Raw genomic sequence first — 21,652 nt, 5'->3', positions numbered from 1 at the left:
ACTGGGTACCACCAGTGCTTTCAACACAAACACTTTTGTATACTGATGTTTCCATCTACATGGTAAAGAAAGGTCTCAGTCACCATAATGAGAAATAATGCACAAAGCGAGTAAATAAAATAAACAGGTGAATTACAACAACTTTTGTCGTAATGTTATCTAATCTTATTGGTAAAGTGCATTGTCAATGTTTGCCTTTATATTTAATCTGTGGCCTCTCCATCTGACCTTTCCCTCTCTTTAATCATGAGAGTAGGACTGAGAGCTAGACCTTGAAATGCTGCTGTGGTTGCCTAGTTATTGCTTCCACAGGGCTTCCAGTGGGTTGCCTTGTTGCGGAAGAGCACTGTCTATCTCCTCTCTCATTGGACCCTCTATGACAGAGAAGCCAGTCCAAGCTGCTGCACTTTTAAGATCAACTGGCTCCAGTGATGACAGTGATCTTCATACCTCTACTGTTCTCCCACATATCTCTCTGTTGAGCTTGAAGACTTGACAAAGGTATCAGAGGACAGAAGATCATCCTCCTGTAATGTTATCAATTTGTAGGATAAACCATTTACAAGATAGCATGTTTTACTAGTGATTAATTAAAAGTTGTTAGATCTGGGCACCGGTGGCCTTTCATAAATCATTAGGGGCATGCCACCTCTAACGGTGGGTGGTAAGTCAAATTGTGGTTGGTAAGTCAAATTGTTACAAAGCGCTCTGGGGAAAAACAATTATCTCTAGGCCAAGGTTAATTTACACACTGTTGGTAGTGTCATCGAGACGAGGTTACATTCTCCCACTGTAGATGGTGTTAAAACACCATAACGTGAAGAAAGAAGTTTCAGACAAGGACATTTCTGTCTGTGTGAAAGTCTTGAGATTGGTTTAGCAGACATCTCATTAGTGATACGGCGCCCATCAAAGGATACAGATACTCTCTCTTACTGTACTCTGGTGGCTGGCTGTATAATCCCAGAGAAAATTAGATCCATCTCATTACTTTTTACATGAAGTGGCTGAAAGGAAAAGCAGGTCGAGTGCATTGGTCCATGCAAAATGTGGAGAGTAGAAATAATAACTTATGTAAAGTAAATTGAATCTGTCAGTCAGACTAAAAGAGCATAACCAATGCCATTTGGACTCTTAAATAGCCTGTTCTAGCGAATGTTTCTTACAGTTCTTAATACTCCTCTAAATTCTCAAAGTAGGCTTATATTGTTTGACAACATAATGGCCTGAATGATACATCTGCAAGTCAGAAAAGTGAAACATCCAGTTTGTAGTCTTGCTTATGTTGTAAGAAGAAAGAATGGCACTCTACAGTAACTGTGGGAAGACACTATCCTAATTGTAAAGTCCCACATTCCACGTTATTTCAGTGCCATCTGGTGGTGCTGCAGCCTAATCGAAACATAGATTTTTCCAGATTCTTTGCAGATTTTTTTCAATTTGTATGGAGATATCAGATAAAATAAAATAAAAATGTTATTGTGTCAGTCATAGCTGGTAATTGCATGGTTTGAACACATTTACATTTTGAGTTAGGCCTAACTAATCTATTGACATAAATTCTAGTAACATGATGTACAAAGAGCTGACCTTCCTTTAATATTTTGAAGTGTATAATAATTAGAACGTCTGGTCACAGTCTATCTAAAATAAGTTACTCAGACCAAAATGTTTGTCAACGTTTTGCAACGTTGTGGTCGTACGTTCCGTTGTAGTGTCAACGTCGACGTTTCACTAACAATGGCTTGCGATTGGCTTGTGGGGCTGTACGTCAACTTCGACTGTACGTTGATTAGCTGTTATAGTTGAGAAGCTCTATACGCACATGTTCTTTCTTCAGCGTTGCGCTTTTCCACTGCTGAACACCAACAGACGAAATTACGTTCTAGCTAGGAAAACAGGATTCATAAAAGAGTGGATAGCTCGTTGTATCACTATGGAGTCCTACGATATAATAGCAAATCAGCCTGTGGTGATTGATAATGTAAGTGGTTAACGTTAGCTAGCTCGCAAACATAATTTATAAATATAGCTAGCTGATGTTAGTAAAAAATAAATGCATCACTCGCAAACGTTAGTCTGCGGTTCAATGCGGTCGATGTCTTGTTTATACCCGTTAACTAACTAGCTAACACTAGGTTGCTAGCAAGCTGTTTAACGTACACTAGCTAACGTTACATTGACATTTTAGTAATTTAGCAGACGCTCTTATCAAATGGCTAGCTATATTATCCGTGCTCTTAATCCAGAACGATTTAGCCACCGCTACAATTAGTTCATTCATTAGATAACTAACGTTAGCCAGGTGGGTTTTAGTGGATGGGTGGGACAACCACATTTCAGTCATATAGCTACTGTAGTACTATAATTTAGCTAAGTAGCTACATTTACCTCAACTTGCTAGCTAACGTTAGTATCAGCAAAGTCAGTGTTAGTAGGGGAAAAACGGCTATCTTTTGCAAACAATTTAATTTGCTAGTTACAAAAATATAAACGTAACATGCAACAATTTCAAAGATTTTACTGAATTAGTTCATATAAGGAAATCAGTCAATTGAAATAAATTAATTAGACCCTTATCTATGGATTTCACATGACTTGGAATACAGATATGCATGTTAGTCACAGATACCATAAACAAACAAAAAAAGTAGGGGAGTGGATTAGAATACCTGTCAGTATCTGGTGTGACCACCGTTTGCCTAAGCGACACATCTCCTTCGCAGAGTTGATCAGGCTGTTGATTGTGGCCTATGGAATGTTGTTCCACTCCTATTCAATGGCTGAATGGAGTGTTTGGATATTGGCGAGAACTGGAGCAAGCTGTTGTACATATCGATCCAGAGCATGTCAAACTTGCTCAATGGGTGACATGTTTGGTGAGTATGCAGGCCATGGAGGAACTGGGACATTTTCAGCTTCCAGCAATTGTGTACAGATCCTTGCGACATGGGGCCAAGCATTATCAGGCTGAAACATGAGGTAATGGCAGCAGATGAATGGCACAACAATGGGCCTCAGGATCTCGTCACGGTATTGCTGTCGAGAAAATGCAATCGTGTTCGTTGTCCGTAGCTTATGTCTGCCCATACATAAACCCAATGCCACCATGGGGCACTTTGTTCACAACGTTGACATCAGCAAACCGCTCGCCCACACGATGCCATACACTGCCAACTGCCCAGTACAGTTGAAACCACAATTAATCCGCGAAGAGCACACTTCTCCAGCATGCCAGTGGCAGTCGAAGGTGAGCTTTTGCCCACCGAAGTCGGTCACAACGCCGAACTACATTCAGGTCAAGACCCTTGTGAGGATGATGATCTTCCCTTAGGTTGTGCTATTCTAAGGTTGCGCAAACCCACAGTTTCATCAGCTGTCCGGGTGGCTGGTCTCAGATGATCCTGCAGTTTAAGAAGCTGGATGTGGAGGCCCTGGGCTGGCGTGGTTACACATGGTTGTGAGGCCGGTTGGACGTACTGAAAATTCTCTAAAACAATGTTAGAGGAAGCTTGTGGTAGAGAAATTCTCTGGCAACAGCTCTGGTGGACATTCCTGCAGTCAGCATGCCAATTGCATCCTCACTCAAAACTTGAAACATTTGTAACATTGTGTTGTGTCACTACTCTACATTTTAGTGGCCTTTTATTGTCCCCAGGACAAGGTACACCTACATATGTAATGATCATTCTGTTTAATCAGCTTCTTGATATGCCACATGTCAGGTGGATGAATTATCTTGGCGAATTAGAAATTCTCACCGACAGGGATGTAAACAAATTTGTTGCAATTATTTGAGCAAAATTTTTGTGCATATGGAACATTTCCGGGGTCTTTTATTTCAGCTCGTGAAACATGGGACCAACAATTGTTGCGTTTATTTTTGTTCTGTGTAGATGAGGTAAATTAGCTAAAGCCAGAGAGAGAAATATTTGCTGACGCCTCAGACTAGTTTTGTTCATCAGTCAGTCAGTAATTTAGTCTCCCTAGCTAGCTAGCTAAAATCTACCATAGCAGTTGGGAATGTGGGTGGTAACCAAGCTAACCTATAACTAACAGTTAGCTAACGGACGATTGCATCCCTGACCCATCCTCATCCCTATGCTGACTAGGGAAAGCTCACAGTCTAAAGCATTAGCTATTATCTTGCTTGTCAGGGTGAGCTAGCTAGCTATCTAGCCAGCTATAATTAAGACGTGAGCAATGAATGAAAGGACATGAATGAGGAAATTAGTTAATCTTCGGTGGATAATTAGCTCATCTAGGTTAGATTATTATCAGTTTCCGCTTCAGGCTACTTGAAATCAGCATTATTGGGAAATTAAAGAAAGCGTAATTGACTTATGCATCATTGTGTTACTGACCGTAGTAAAGCATTAGAGTACAATAATTGTGATGAACAACAAGGAAAATTATATTTTTTTACTTCTGCTATTGGGGTCTGATACAGTAGTTTATAGGATGCCTGCATGCTGGTGTTTTCCCCTCAGCACTGTCTCATGACATCACTATACAAACAAGATGAACAGATGGTGTCAGAGCCACCCTCGGCCTCTATAATAAATTAGTTAATTTATGTAGCTAGCTTGCAAGGGGCCACATTTGGATTTTCTTACTTTCTCTTTCAGGGCTCTGGTGTTGTTAAAGCTGGTTTTGCAGGAGACCAGATCCCCAAATACTGCTTTCCAAACTAGTAAGATCACACACATTCAGCCATTTCAACGCTATAATATTAAATACCTACAGTGCCTTCAGAAAGTATTCACATCCTTGACTTTTTCCACATTTTGTTACAGCCTGAATTTGAAATTGATTAAATGTAGATTTTGTCATGGGCTTACATACAATAAATTCACCCTAATGTCAAAGTGGAATTATGTTTTTAGACATTTTTACTAATTAATTTTAAAATGAAAAGCTGAAATGTCTTGAGTCAATAAGTATTCAATCCCTTTGTTATGGCAAGCCTAAGAAAGTTCAGGAGTAAAATTATTTTTAGCAAGTCCCATAATACACGAAGTTGCATGGACTCTGTGTGCAATAATAATGTTTAACATGATTTTTGAATGACTACCTCATCTCTGTACCACACATACAATTATCTGTAAGGTCTCTCAGTCGAGTAGTGAATTTCAAACACAGATTCAACCGCAAAGACCAGGGAGGTTTCCCTGTGCCTTGCAAAGAAGGCCACCTATTGGTAAAATTTAAATAAAACAGACGTTGAATGTCTTTGAGCATGGTGAAGTTATAAATTACACTTTGGATGGTGTATCAGTACACCCAGTCACCTACAAAGATACAGGCGTATATATACCGATACACCTACAAAGATAGACTTTTTAAAACAGAGTTTCATAGCTGTGGTAGGAGAACTGAAGATGGCTCAACAACATTGTAATTACTCCACAAAACTAACCTAATTGGAAAAGAAGGAAGTCTGTACAGAATAAAAATAGTTAAAAACATGCATCCTGTTTGCAACAAGGCACTAAAGTATTACTGCAAAGAATGTGGCAGTGTGTTATGTTTGGGGCAAATCCAATACAACATTTTCAAGCATAGTGGTGGCTGCGTCATATTATGGTTATGCCTGTAATCGTTAAGGACTAGGGAGTTTTTCACAATAAATAAACGGAATGCCAAAATCCTAGAGGAAAACCTGGTTGTCTGCTTTCCGCCAGACACTAGGAGATGAATTCACAGTACAGCAGCACAATAACCTCAAACACAAGGCCACATCCCCACTGGAGTTGCTTACCAAGAAGACAGTGAATTAAATCTGTTTGAAAATCTATGTCAAGACTTGAGAATAAGTCAATGGCTATTCATATTTTCTCAAGGCCCTGTAATGTATTTTACTGAAATACTTTTATTTAATCAAAGCATGTAATATAATCCATGTCTTTACCTTTTAGTGTGGGTCGTCCAAAGCATGTTCGGGTGATGGCAGGTGCGCTGGAGGGAGATCTCTTTATTGGCCCAAAAGCAGAGGTATGTACAGTGGTTTACTAAGACCGATGCCCATGGCCCTATTGTGTAACTCATAATGTAGGCTAATGGGCTTCATGGTGTATGCTTATATTTAGGCCGTTATGACACTGAAGCGGTATTTTTAAACAATAATATAGTTATGGCCATTATTCCCAACACCTGTTGATCTCCATGTGGTTGTAGGAACACAGGGGACTCCTGTCTGTGCGGTACCCTATGGAGCATGGTATTGTGAAGGACTGGAATGACATGGAGCGCATCTGGCAATATGTGTACTCTAAGGAGCAACTACAGACGTTCTCTGAAGAGGTATTTTTCTCTGGTTTCTGTGACACATTCTGGGTACTTTTAATTAGATCATGAGACGTTGTAAGTAAGCGTTTCACTGTATGGTCTACACCTGTTGTATTTGGCGCATGTGACAAATAACATTTGATTTTAGATGTTTTTTTCTCTCAGGGTTTCTTGAAAGGTGAATATGAATGTGGGGTTTTGTTTTTAACTGTTTAACTGCATTAACTTTCTTTCCCATCTCTCCTAATGTTCTTTAGCATCCTGTGCTTTTAACAGAGGCCCCTTTAAACCCAAGTAAAAACCGTGAGCGTGCAGCAGAGGTGTTCTTTGAGACCTTCAATGTACCAGCGCTCTTTATCTCCATGCAGGCAGTATTAAGCTTGTAAGTTTGTCTGTCCTCTGTAGCTAGCTATCTTGTCTCTTGTTTGCCAGGGTAATGTTGGACATACCAGAACAGTACAACATTTCTTCTCAAAAGGAGGTAACTTCTTGCTAATATGGCATGGATAATGCATTAGTAACTGTAAAGATATGAAAATGATGTAATAATCATTAGCATAAACAGTGGAAGTTTTGAATATCTCTTGGGATATTGCAGATATGCCACAGGGCGGACAACAGGAGTGGTGCTGGATGCTGGTGATGGGGTAACCCATGCTGTGCCCATCTATGAAGGCTTTGCCATCCCTCACTCTATCATGCGGGTGGACATTGCTGGGCGGGATGTCTCACGCTACCTACGCCTGCTACTGCGCAAGGAAGGCTATGACTTCCACACTTCAGCTGAGTTTGAGGTTGTGCGAACTATCAAAGAGGTATGGATGGGGAGATTGTGTTACGTTTTTGATGGGGTAAAATGTGACAATTCTAGTCAAATAGTTTTTATCTTCTGGGGCTGTCAAAATGAATGTGTTAATAACGCGTGACATGTTTATCGGCGTACATTTTTTTTTATTCCATTCATCGCCAGTCCATTTCTTCACCACGCTAAACCTTTTAAGTGCACCTGTTTCCACACCGATCTTTTTACGCGGAACACGGCTATAGCAAAGATGGTACAGTCGATGCTTGCGCCTTTATGTCGATATGTCTCTTACCAAAATCATGTAAAAGTTATTCCAAATATTACCGGCGCTATTTTTTTTAATTTCTGCCACGGCTTCGTGTGCATATCATGGGCCGTTTTAAACTACTCCTGAGCTGCTATTTTTTTGGTTTGATAACAAACATTGTTTAGCTAGCTAGTCATGTTACCTTGCTAGCTAGCAACCTGATAACTTGACCAATGCACATATGTGGATGGCACAGGAAGAACTGAAGAGGAATAGGCTACTCAAAAAGATGCTTCAAAGGTAGGCTGCATATGCAAGAGTGGTGTGTGTGTGTGTGTGTGTGTGTGTGTGTGAGAGAAAGAGGGCTGAATCTCAAACCGAACACTTGGCCCTTAACCCCTTTATCGAGAACCACTTGCTGTTGTGTTCGATAGTCAACACTCGAGTCTGCAAGTGTTTTGGCCAAAATGAGCATGGAGACGATGCGCACTCGACGTCCCAACTGCCACTTGTCAATATTTAAAATCTATTTCCAAGCATCGTCTTCCGTGACCTGTCTTGTAGTATGACTCACTTGCTATGAAACACGGACCTGGGGCAAACAGACACTCCCTCCTGTTCACCCATGTCTGCGTGGCCACGCTCGTCTCCTATTCAATGAACAACTTGACGACACAACAGTGGTAGGTCTGATTACCAACAATGACGGTGGAGTTGTGCCAGGAAATAACCTCTCCCTCAACGTCAATGAAACGAAGGAGCTGATTGTGGACGACAGGAAACAGCAGAGAGAACACGCTCCCATCCACATTGCAGCCCAGTCAATGGAGAAGGTCAAAAGCTTAAAGTTTATCGGCGTGCACACAACCTCAAATGGTCCCTTGAGATCAGCACCTTTTCAATCTCAGGAGGCTGAAGAAATTTGGCCTGACCTTCAAGACCCTCAAACTTCTATAGCTGCACCATTGAGGGCATCCTGTCGGGCTGTATCACGGCCTGGTACTGCAATTGCACAGTCCTCAACCACAGGGCTCTCCAGAGGGTGGCGTAGTCAGCCCAACTCATCACTGGGGGCACACTGCCTGCCCTTCAGGACATCTACAGCTCCCGTTGTCACAGGAAGATCAAGGTCCTCACCCACCTAAGCAACGGCCCGCTACCATCTAGAACAGGGTTCCCTAACTGCCGGCCGTATTTGGCCCTCGGGTGGTTTTATTTGGACCCCCAAGTTTTCTGAGCAAAATAATATATATACTATATACACTACCGGTCAAATGTTTTAGTACACCTACTCATTCCAGGGTTTTTCTTTATTTTTACTATTTTCTACATTGAAGAATAATAGTCAAGACATCAAAACTATGAAATAACACATATGGAATCATGTAGTAACCAAAAAAGTGTTAAACAAATCAAAATATATTTGAGATTGTTCAAATAGCCACCCTTTGCCTTGATGACAGCTTTGCACACTCTTGGCATTCTCTCAACCAGCTTCATGAGGTAGTCACCTGGAATGCATTTCAATTAACCTCTTATGGCTAGGGGGCAGTATTTTCACGGCTGGATAAAAAACGTACCCGATTTAATCTGATTATTAGTCCTGCCCAGAAACTAGAATATGCATATAATTATTAGCTTTGGATAGAAAACACTCCAAAGTTTCTAAAACTGTTTGAATGGTGTCTGTGAGTATAACAGAACTCATTTGGCAGGCCAAAACCTGAGAAGGTTCTGTTCAGGAAGTACCCTGTCTGACCATTTTCTCCCCTTGTTGATTCTCTATTACAAGGGATCTCTGCTGTTACGTGACACTTCCCACGTCTCCAATGGGCTCTCAGAGCCCATTGGAGCATTTTAAAGACAAGACTCTCGTTAATCTAACCACACTGTCCGATTTCAAAAAGGCTTTACAACGAAAGCAAAACATTAGATTATGTCAGCAGAGTACCCAGCCAGAAATAATCAGACACCCATTTTTCAAGCTAGCATATAATGTCACAAAAACCCAGAAGACAGCTAAATGCAGCACTAACCTTCGATGATCTTCATTAGATGACACACCTAGGACATTGTTATACAATACATGCATGTTTTGTTCAATCAAGTTCATATTTATATCAAAAACCAGCTTTTTACATTAGCATGTGACATTCAGAACTAGCATACCCCCCGCAAACTTCTGGCGAATTTACTAAATTACTCACGATAAACGTTCACAAAAAGCATAACAATTATTTTAAGAATTATAGATACAGAACTCCTCTATGCACTCGATATGTTTGATTTTAAAATAGCTTTTTGGTGAAAGCACATTTTGCAATATTCTAAGTAGATAGCCCGGCATCACAGGGCTAGCTATTTAGACACCCAGCAAGTTTAGCCTTCACCAAACTCCGATTTACTATTAGAAAAGTTTGATTACCTTTGGTGTTCTTCGTCAGAATGCACTCCCAGGACTTCTACTTCAATAACAAATGTTGGTTTGGTCCCGAATAATCCATTGTTATATCCAAACAGCGGCGTTTTGTTCGTGCGTTCCAGACACTATCCGAATGGTAAATAAGGGTTACGAGCACGGCACATTTCGTGATAAAAAAATTCGAAATATTCCATTACCGTACTTCGAAGCATGTCAACAGTTGTTTAAAATCAATTTTTTTGTCATTTTTCTCCTAAAAAGGCGATAATATTCCGACCGGGAATCTGCGTTTAGGTAAATAGACGAAAGAAAATAAAGCACGGGATCGACTCTTGCACGCGCCTAAGCCCATTATCCTCTTATCGGCCATTTGCCAAAAGCGCAAATGTGTTTCAGCCTGGGGCTGGAATGACATCATTCAGCTTTTTCCCGGGCTCTGAGAGCCTATGGGAGCCGTAGGAAGTGTCACGTTACAGCAAAGATCCTCAGTCTTCAATAAACAGAGACAAGAAGAACAAGATCTTGTCAGAGAGGGCACTTCCTTTAAGGAATCTTCTCAGGTTTTTGCCTGCCATATGAGTTCTGTTATACTCACAGACACCATTCAAACAGTTTTAGAAACTTTGGGGTGTTTTCTATCCAACGCCAATAATTATATGCATATTCTAGTTACTGGGTAGGAGTAGTAACCAGATTAAATCGGGTACGTTTTTTTATCCGGCCGTGTAAATACTGCCCCCTAGCCCTAACAGGTTAACCAGCATGGCTACCACAGCATTCACCAGTAATATGCCATCCCATCTGGTTTGCGCTTAGTGGGACTATCATTTGTTTTTCCACAGGACAATGACCCGACACACCTCCACGCTGTGTAAGGGCTATTTGACCAAGGAGAGTGATGGAGTGCTGCATCAGATGACCTGGCCTCCAATCACCTGACCTTAACCCAATTGAGATGGTTTGGGGTGAGTTGGACCGCAGAGTGAAGGAAAAGCAGCCAACAAGTGCTCAGCATATGTTGAAACTCCTTCAAGACTGTTGGAAAAGCATTCCCGGTGAAGCTGGTTGAGAGAATGCCAAGAGTGTGCAAAGCTGTCATCAAGGCAAAGGGTGGCTACTTTTAGAATCTAAAATATATTTTGATATGTTTAAGACTTTTTTTTTGGTTACTACATGATTCCATATGTGTTTTGATGACTTCACTATCCTACAATGTAGAAAATAGTAAAAAAAAAAAAACTTGAATACTTAGGTGTATCCCAACTTTTGACTGGTACTGTACATGTAGGTAGAGGTAAAGAGACTATGCATAGATAATAAACAGAGTAGCAGCTGTAAAAATGAGGGGGGGGGGTCAATACAAATAATCCGGGTAGCCATTTGATTTGCTGTTCAGCAGTCTTATGGCTTGGGGGTAAAAGCTGTTAAGAAGCCTTTTGGACCTAGACTTGGCGCTCCGGTACCGCCTGTCGTGCGGTAGCAGAGAAGGATAGTCTATGACTAGGGTGGCTGGAGTCTTTTTGGCAATTTTTTGGGACCTTTCTGACACCGCCTGGTATATAGGTTCTGGATAGCAGGAAGCTTGGCCCCAGTGATGTACAAGGACGTACGCACTACCCTCTGTAGTTCCTTGTGGTCGGAAGCTGAGCAGTTATCATACCAGGCGGTGAGGCAACCATTCAGGATGCCCTCAATGGTGCAGCTGTAAACCTTTTTGAGGATCTAATCTCCTGACGGGAAATAGGTGTTGTCGTGCCCTCTTCATGACTGTCTTGGTATGTTTGGGCCATGGTAGTTCATTGGTGATGTGGACTTCAAGGAACTTGAAGCTCTCAACCTGTTCGACTAAGGCCCCGTCGATGAGGATGAGGGCGTGCTCGGCCCTCCTTTTCCTGTAGTCCACGATCATCTCCTTTGTCTTGATCACGTTGAGGGAGAGGTTGTTTTCCTGACACCACACTGCCAGGTCTGACTTCCTCCCTATATGCTGTCTCGTCGTTATCGGTGATCAGGCCTACCACTATTGTGTCATCGGCAAACTTATTGATGGTGTTGGAGTTGTGCTTGGCCATGCAGTTATAGGTGAACAGAGAGTACAGGAGGGGACTGAGCAAGCACCCCTGAGGCCCCTGTGTCGAGGATCAGTGTGGCGGATGTGTTGTTACCTACCCTTACCACCTGGGTGCGACCTGTCAGGAATTCCAGGATCCAGTTGCAGAGGGAGATGTTTAGTCCCAAGGGTCCCTAGCTTAGTGATGAGCTTTGAGGACACTACGGTGTTGAACGCTAAGCTGTAGTCAATGAATAGCATTCTCATGTAGGTGTTCCTTTTGTCCAGGTGGGAAAGGGCAGTGTGGTGCAATAGAGATTGCGTCATCTCAGGATCTGTTGTGGCGGTATGCAAATTGGAGAGGGTCTAGGGTTTCTGGGATAATGGTGTTGTGAGCCATGACAAGCCTTTCAAAGCACTTCATGGCTACAGACGTGAGTGCTACGTGTCGGTAGTCATTTAGGCAAGTTACCTTAGTGTTCTTGGGCACAGGGTCCATGGTGGTCTGCTTGAAACATTTTGGTGTTAGACTCGGATAGGGAGATGTTGAAAATGTCAGTGAAGACACTTGCCAGTTGGTAAGCGCATGCTCGGAGTACACATCCTGGTAATCCGTCTGGCCATGCGGCCTTGTGGATGTCGACCTGTTTTAAAGGTCTTACTCACGTTGGCTACGAAGAGCATGATCACACTGTCGTCCGGAAAATCTGGTGCTCGCATGCGTGGTTCAGTGTTACTTGCCTCGAAGCGAGCATAGAAATAATTTAGCTCGTGTCACTGGGCAGCTCACGGCTGTGCTTTCCTTTGTAGTCCGTAATAGTTTGCAAGCCCTGCCACATCCGACAAGCGTCTGAGCCGGAGTAGTACGATTCAATCTTAGTCCTGTATTGATGCTTTGCCTGTTTTGATGTTTCGTCAGAGGGCGTAGCGGGATGTCTTATAAATGTCTGGGTTAGAGTCACGCTCCTTGAAAGCGGCAGCTCTACCCTTTAGCTCAGTGCAGATGTTGCCTGTGATCCATTGCTTCTGGTTGGGGTATGTTCGTATGGTCACTGACGATGTCATCGATGCACTTATTGATGTGGTGTACTCCTCAATGCCATCTGAAGAATGCACATGGTGCGCCTTTGTAATGATCATGCTGTTTACTCAGCTTGTTGATATGCCACACCTGTCAGGTGGATGGATTGTCTTGGCAAAAGAGAAATTCTCACTAACAGAGAAGTTAACATATTTGTGCACAATATTTTAGAGAAATAAGCTTTTTGTGTGTTAAATTTCTTGGATCTTATTTCAGATCATGGGACCAACACTTTCCATGTTCCACTTATATATTTTTGTTCTGTGTATATTTATATTCCTGACTCTATCATTTCTTTATTTTTTTGATTGTTTTGTATTGCTAGGTACAAAACAATTACTGCACTTTTGGAGCTAGAAACACAAGTATTTCGCTGCACCTGTTATAACATCTGCATATATGTGTATGTGACCAATAAACTTGATTTTATTTGATTGAGAATGCCTGAAGTTTTAACTTCTTAAAGGTGTGTGAGGCTGTCGGTGCAGTTTAAGATGAGCGAGGACGATATATATATATATATATATATATATTTTTTTTTTTCTCGTAACCATGGCCTTATTTCTATTACAGCATATTGGATGATTGCCATTCATATTCCATTTACCCAGTTCAATTTAACATTTATAGGTTTAGGCTACTACATGATACTGTCATTTTTCCTATACACATCATGAGGTTGCTACAACCTAGCCTATGAATGAAAGTTTACAACTTAATTGCACACAGGTCGAGAGAAATTTGAGGTGACACATGGACAGACAGTGACACATTCAATACCGCCTTCTACACTCTTGCCTGCATCTAGCTGATCTAGGGTGTAATGATTAGTCCAACATTTGCAAACGAGTTTCTATTGGACAAATCCATGTATGTTTATCCTGATTTCGTTTCGTTTGCTTCTGTTGAAAAAATAAGTTTTACAACAGAATCGGCGGAACACCCCTGATCACACGTAAACACAGTTCACTTTCATAGCTGCCACGTTGTATTCCTTCCCGCATCTATGCACTCTCCTCCTCTCACCTTTTCCCTTTGCTTGTGAACTTCAATGCACTTCAATGCACAACACATCAGCTGTATGTGACCAGGCGAAAAAAAGCCGCTACACATGCCTAAATATTAGCGAAAGTAACATCATAGTCAACATAGATAATAGAAGTAACGTGTTAGTAAACCCGCTACAATCATGCAGTTACATTAGTGTACAGTCAGTAAGCAGTTCAATAAGCAGTTTAGCAGTTGCACCAGCAGGCCCCGATGGCAATAAATTAGTAAAACCAAAAGCTTACCTTGACTTGGAGGAGTTCCAGTGTTGTGTTGGGTAGTCATAGCCAGCTAGCTAAAATAGCATCACTCTTTTTGAGCTGGGTGTTTTAGTAGGGTACACCAGCTAGCTAGCTGCATTTGCTAGCTAAGTAAGTGAAAGTGGAAAAAAATGTACGGAACATAGCTCTCTTCTCACTCTCTTTTGCTTTATTTTTTAATAAATGAATTTGTTCAAAACTGTTCAGCTATTGTCTATCTCTCTTTGCGTCAACTACTCACCACATTTAATGTTCTGCAGTGCAAGCTAGCTGCAGCTTATGCTTTCAGTACTTTCATTGGGTGGACAACATGTCAGTTCATGCTGCAAGAGGTCTGATAGGTTGGAGAACGTTCTTTCGGAAGTTGTCATTATTACTGTAAGTCTATGGAAGGTGGTGAGAACCATGAGCCTCCTGTGTTTTGTATTGAAGTCCATGTACCCAGAGGAGGACTGAAGCTAGCTGTCCTTTGGCTACACGATGGTGCTACCCTACAGAGTGCTGTTGAGGCTACTGTAGACATTCATTGCAAAACAGTAAGCCTAAATCAATTAATTGGTAGCGTGAATATATGTATTATAGTTTTATCTAAAAAGGATAACTTTTTTAATGTTTTACCATTTAAATTGTAATGAAATTCACTGAGGATGGTCGTCCCCTTCCTCCTATGAGGAGTGTGTGTGCTGTGCGCAAGTGCTAAACTTCAATAACATTGATAAGAGGGAGTAGGCCTACTTAAACATTGAGAGCATTAATAGCTGTATGTTACAGTGAATGTTGTGTTTATGGTGGAAATGCTATTAATACTTTGATGTACATCATGTTGTTTCTGTCCCTTACAGGCATACTATGCTATGATTGTAACTGAATGCACTGCTTTTTAAATAATGAAATTAGAGGTTGGCCGATTTTATGATTTTTCAACGCCGATACCGATTTATTGGAGGACCAAAAATTGCCAATACCGATTAATTGGCCTATTTACTTATTTATTTATATAGAAATAGATACGTGTGTGTATATTATTTGTATATGTATTATATACACGTGTATATGTATTTTATATATATATATATATATATACATACATACACGTGTGTGTGTGTATATATTATCTGTGTATGTAGTGTTTTTTTTTTATATATATATATATATATATCACACTCACACTCTCTCACACACACACACACACACAGTGAGGGGGAAAAAGTATTTGATCCCCTGCCGATTTTGTACGTTTGCCCACTGACAAAGAAATGATCAGTCTATAATTTGAATGGTAGGTTTATTTGAACAGTGAGACAGAATAACAAAAAAAATCCAGAAAAACATGTCAAAAATGTTACATTGATTTGCATTTTAATGAGGGAAATAAGTATTTGACCCCTCTGCAAAACATGACTTAGTACTTGGTGGCAAAACCCTTGTTGGCAATCACAGAGGTCAGACCTTTCTTGTAGTTGGCCACTAAGTTTGCACACATCTCAGGAGGGATTTTGTCCCACTCCTCTTTGCAGATCTTCTCCAAGTCATTAAGGTTTCGAGGCTGACGTTTGGCAACTCGAACCTTCAGCTCCCTCCACATATTTTCTATGGGGTTAAGGTCTGGAGACTGTCTAGGCCACTCCAGAACCTTAATGTGCTTCTTCTTGATCCACTCCTTTGTTGCCTTGGCCGTGTGTTTTGGGTCATTGTCATACTGGAATACCCATCCACGACCCATTTTCAATGCCCTGGCTGAGGGAAGGAGGTTCTCACCCAAGATTTGACGGTACATGGCCCCGTCCATCGTCCCTTTGATGCGGTGAAGTTGTCCTGTCCCCTTAGCAGAAAAACACCCCCAAAGCATAATGTTTCCACCTCCATGTTTGACGGTGGGGATGGTGTTCTTGGGGGTCATAGGCAGCATTCCTCCTCCTCCAAACACAGCGAGTTGAGTTGATGTCAAAGAGCTCCATTTTGGTCTCATCTGACCACAACACTTTCACCCAGTTGTCCTCTGAGTCATTCAGATGTTCATTGGCAAACTTCAGACGGGCATGTATATCTGCTTTCTTGAGCAGGGGGACCTTGCGGGTGCTACAGGATTTCAGTCCTTCACGGCGTAGTGTGTTACCAATTGTTTACTTGGTGACGATGGTCCCAGCTGCCTTGAGATCATCGTCAAGATCCTCCCGTGTAGTTCTGGGCTGATTCCTCACCATTCTCATGATCATTGCAACTCCACGAGGTGAGATCTTGCATGGAGCCCCAGGCCGAGGGATATTGACAGTTCTTTTGTGTTTCTTCCATTTGCGAATAATTGCACCAACTGTTGTCACCTTCTCACCAAGCTGCTTGGTGACGGTCTTGTAGCCCATTCCAGCCTTGTGTAGGTCTACAATCTTGTCCCTGACATCCTTGGAGAGCTCTTTGGTCTTGGCCATGGTGGAGAGTTTGGAATCTGATTGATTGATTGCTTCTGTGGACAGGTCTTTTATACAGGTAACAAGCTGCGGTTAGGAGCACTCCCTTTAAGAGTGTGCTCCTAATCTCAGCTCGTTACCTGTATAAAAGACACCTGGGAGCCAGAAATCTTTCTGATTGAGAGGGGGTCAAATACTTATTTCCCTCATTAAAATGCAAATCAATTTATAAAATTTTTGACGTGTTTTTCTGGATTTTTTTTTGTTATTCCATCTCTCACTGTTCAAATAAACCTACCATTAAAATTATAGACTGATAATTTCTTTGTCAGTGGGCAAACGTACAAAATCAGCAGGGGATCAAATACTTTTTTCCCTCACTGTGTATATATTTAAAATTATGTGTGTAATAATGACAACTACAACAATACTCAATGAACCCTTTTTATTTTAACTTAATATAATACATAAAATCTATTTAGTCTAAAATAAATAATGAAACCTGTTCAATTTGGTTTAAATAATGCAAAAACAGTGTTGGAGAAATAATAAAAGTGCAGTATGTGCCATGTAAAAAAAGCTAACATTTTAAATTCCTGGCTCAGAACATAAGAACATATGAAAGCTGGCGGTTCAATATTCCCAGTTAAGAAGTTGTAGTTATTATAGGAACTATGACAAGTCAACTATTTCTCTCTACCATTTGTATTTCATATTCCTTTGACTATTGGATGTTCTTATAGGCACTTTAGTATTGCCAGCCTAATCTTGGGAGTTGATAGGCTTGAAGTCATAAACGGCGATGTGCCTCAAGCATTGCTAAGAGCTGCTGGCCAAGGCAGTAAAGTGCTGTTTGAATGAATGCTTACGAGCCTGCTGCTGCTTACCACCGCTCAGTCAGACTGCTCTATCAAATCATAGACTTAAATATAATATAATAAACACAGAAATACGAGCCTTTGGTCATTAATATGGTCAAATCCGGAAACGATCATTTCGAAAACAAAACGTTTATTCTTTCAGTGAAATACGGAACCGTATTTTATCGAACGGGTGGCAACCCTAAGTCTAAATAGTGCTGTTACATTGCACAACCTTCAATGTTATGTCATAATTATGTAAAATTCTGGCAAATTAGTTCACAGTTCGCAACGAGCCAGGCTTGCACTGAACGCAAGAGGACAAGCTAGTTAACCTAGTAATATCATCAACCATGTGTAGTTAACTAGTGATTATGTGAGGATTGATATGTTTTTTTTATAAGTTTAATGCTAACTAGCTACTTTCCTTGCAGCCACAAGGTCCTTTTGACGCTGCACTCGCATAACACGCAGTTTCCTCGTGGATTGCAATGTAATCAGCTTCCAAAAAGGCTGATTACCGATGTTATGAAAACTTGAAATCGGCCGTAATTAATCTGCCATGTCGATTAATTAATCGGTCGACCTCTAGAAATCTTTCATTAGGGCCAAATTCAAAAATTGTGATGAACTTGTTTGACAACATCTACAATCTTAACAAGACACTCTGACAGTCTTGTTATTTAGATTTTTGATTCAGCCTTTGTCCTTGACATCTGTCACTTATCTTGTTTACCTCTGCAGAGAGCATGCTACCTATCTCTGAACCCACAAAAAGATGAGACCTTGGAGATGGAGAAGGCACAGTACACTCTTCCTGATGGCAGCACATTGGATGTGAGTCATTTTAGATGCATTCGCAACATGTATTGTTCTGAAAGTTGTTCAATATTACTATTTTGACATTATCATGTAAACTTTTGTATTTATACCGAATTATTGACAGCTTGTTATACCCTGTTTAGATTGGCCCTGCTCGATTCCGAGCCCCAGAGCTTCTCTTCCGTCCAGACCTGATAGGGGACGAGAGTGAAGGAATCCACGAGGTTCTGGCTTTTGCCATTCAGAAGTCAGACATGGACCTGCGACGTACACTCTTTTCCAACATTGTCCTCTCTGGGGGCTCCACTCTCCTCAAAGGTATTCATTACAATTATTTCCCACCAATTACATATTGAGGACTGGCAAACAACAAACGTTTCACTCCATTCCTTAAGCATTGGCTTATTGTCCTTGTTTTACATGTTTTCTTTCCCAAAGGTTTTGGTGATCGATTGTTAAGTGAAGTGAAAAAGTTGGCACCCAAAGATGTGAAAATAAAGGTATTTGCTACCTTAACCTTGGGGACTCCTTTACATATGTATGAGCAGCAATTTCAATGTACTAAATGTTTAATGTTGGTTCAACAATTATCATCCATTTCTGAACTAGTTGTGCTGTGTCAGTCCATTTATTTCCCTGATTTACTCTTTGTTAGATCTCTGCACCCCAAGAACGACTCTACTCCACGTGGATAGGGTAAGTAACATCATGTGATCAGCCACAGACTAAACAGATTAGTCTCTGTTTCCAGAGTTATGATCCTCTTGTTGCATGCTTGAAGGGGCTCCATCCTTGCGTCACTGGACACCTTCAAGAAGATGTGGGTGTCAAAGAAGGAGTATGAGGAAGACCGAGCACGTGCCATCCATCGGAAGACCTTCTGAAGAGGTGGGCGGTGCTCCTATTATGCCCAAAAACCTCTGGTTCAAGTCCACCAACTACTCCACTACACCCCCTTCCCCATTACCCCTATGATAAGGAGAGTTCATGGCTCCCTATGGCATGCCTTCTACAGACTCCCCTACACACGCCAAATGACGGGGACACTGGCCAGCACTGGCAAAGTGTTGGGCAGCCATTACCAGACAGACCCAGAACCTGTCCCAATGACAAGGCTTTAAGTTGCATCTCTTGATATTGTGGACTTTCCTTATTTTTAACATTTAAGGCAAACCTGCATTACAGGATGCAAATTCTGTATTTTACGATTTGTTGTGCCCCATATGAAATGGATCATAAAATCCTTAACTTAAATGGCAATGAAGGGGAACGTTCTGCTTTACTTTGATGTATAGATTCAATTAAGAAATGTGTTTTTACCTTTTGGGTTTTGTTACTGTGGCACATTAAACATAGTGTGCGAAGACACCTTAAGAACTTCTTGTTATAAAGTTTTCTTTATTTCCCACAGTCTGAATATCCATCAGCGTCTTTCAACTGTCCATCAGCGTCTTCAACTTTCAAACCCAAGTTGATGTAAATTGTATTGAAAATATTTGATGATCGGTTTATCACCTGGTGCCATTTTAACTCAATGTTGTTAGGGAATTAAACATTAAATCTTGAGTGGACCACATGAGTTAAAAGCACTTTCAGTGTTGTGCTGATGGAGAATATTCTGACGAAATTCATATGTTCCAAACCTGTATGGTTTGCTAAACTTTTAAACTGGACCGACAGTGACGTGACAATGGGTTGGTTGTCATGCTTCTTCTGCCAGATGTTTGCAAGCTAAACAGAATTGGTTTTAGTGACTTCATTTCAGATCAAAATATGTATTGTGTTAGTTTCAAGGGTAACAGTTTGACCATATCCTGCTGGCATAATAACTCTTATAGGCAAATACTAACAGTATTGCTGAAATATTATTTTTTAATCGAGTTGTACATTGGAGTGTTGCTTGCACTTTCATTTTGTAAATTTAGTTACAATAAATGAGTGCACTCTGCTGGGATGTGATTATTTTTGTTATGCTGAATACATTAGCAATGCTGACGCCATGTAAGATTTTGATTTAAAATGGCAAAATAATATACATTTGATTATTTTATCAGTTTCTTTGGTGTGGAAAAGTGGGATCCTTGGTGTCCAACTCTGACATGCCCCATTGAGGTTGAAATTTAAAATGGGTTTAAAAATGGTTAAGTGTAATGATGTCCCAAAGATTCCAATTATCACCTACCATGGGTGTGTTCCACCAAAGATAATGAATATACTGACAAGCCACGTCTCTCCACCCTAACAATTGGAGTCATTGTCCACAAAGTGGCACGATGGGTTGTCTAGTTCCCGCTTATCCTCTGGATTGGTGGATACATCTCATTATTGCAATCCTTTTTTAAACACAAACTATATTTAAATCGCAACTAGTTCTATAGCAGATTAGTAAAAATTGCCTTTTTCCCTTGAGATTACAACCTTACTTTCAGTTATTTGAAAATTAAATCTCTAAAATATCACTTTTTAAAACAAGCCATAGAAATCTGTTTGCAATTTCAGTTTTATCCACCAGAAAAGAATAAACATTAAAACTATTTTGGTTAAACTCAAATATACTAATAGATGTTTTATTTTTAATGGTATGGTATAAATAGATCTGGTGGAGTTGTCACACGCAGTTAACAAAATGATATGAAAATGTCTGCTCTAGAGACGGTATGGAACTTGTCTGTCAGCCCTGCATTACCAAAATTGTGCTAAATAAAAATGTATGCTAGTTTAATTTAAGGACAAAAAAATTGGCAGCTGCACCATAGAGGTTTCAAAATAGTTGGAATGAGATTTTCGATGAACAAAACAACGCCAGAAAAAAACTTGGGTTTTTTCAATTTAAATTATACAAAATTCTTGCAACCAATAGAATGTTATATATATATATGAGAGGGACAACCATCCCAGCTCTGCAGAGTTTCCTGCGAAGAGATCATTAGATCACTAAAAGCAAATATCAAAGTTTGAATATTCGATGAGGGTTGTATCCAATGTGGATGCTACGCTACTAGCATAATTGTATGAATATGCATAGCCATCTCGTGACAACTCCGATATAAAGTGTTTTATCTCAAAGTTCCGGGGATGTCACGTGTCCTAATATCAGTACACTCTTAACAACTTTAGCATTACGAAAGTTCTATTTGATCAAATAAACCTCACATAGCAAATATGTGAGGTGAGCGAAACATCGAAAAAACGCCACCTGCTGGGACTCTCTTCCTCTACGTCTCTGGTACCCCTGAGCGGGTGTGGATCGGGCTATACAAGAACGGTGTGACATAAATACTTAACCATATTCAAGAATGATGGCACGCACCGGCTTGTAAAACGAGTACACCCAATGTTGGCCCTTGATTGGCTCACCTACTTTC

At 40.7% G+C, this 21,652-nt stretch overlaps 1 protein-coding gene across 1 annotated transcript; it reads left to right on the top strand.

Moving 5' to 3' along the window:
• The first annotated feature begins 1,825 nt into the window (after positions 1–1,825).
• LOC115164555 (beta-centractin) lies at positions 1,826–20,235 on the top strand. Its single transcript, XM_029717178.1, has 11 exons — positions 1,826–1,984; positions 4,629–4,693; positions 5,919–5,994; positions 6,178–6,303; positions 6,546–6,670; positions 6,887–7,103; positions 18,210–18,302; positions 18,431–18,605; positions 18,726–18,787; positions 18,943–18,983; positions 19,069–20,235. The coding sequence occupies exons 1-11, from the start codon at positions 1,826–1,828 to the stop codon at positions 19,169–19,171; spliced, it is 1,242 nt and encodes a 413-aa protein (XP_029573038.1). The 3' UTR covers positions 19,172–20,235.
• Positions 20,236–21,652: the final 1,417 nt, after the last annotated feature.

The sequence above is a fragment of the Salmo trutta genome, chromosome 27, assembly GCF_901001165.1.
Source record: "Salmo trutta chromosome 27, fSalTru1.1, whole genome shotgun sequence".
NCBI lineage: Eukaryota > Metazoa > Chordata > Actinopteri > Salmoniformes > Salmonidae > Salmo > Salmo trutta.
Note: the sequence above shows the minus strand (reverse complement) of the source record. Positions and strands in the feature narration are given on the sequence as shown.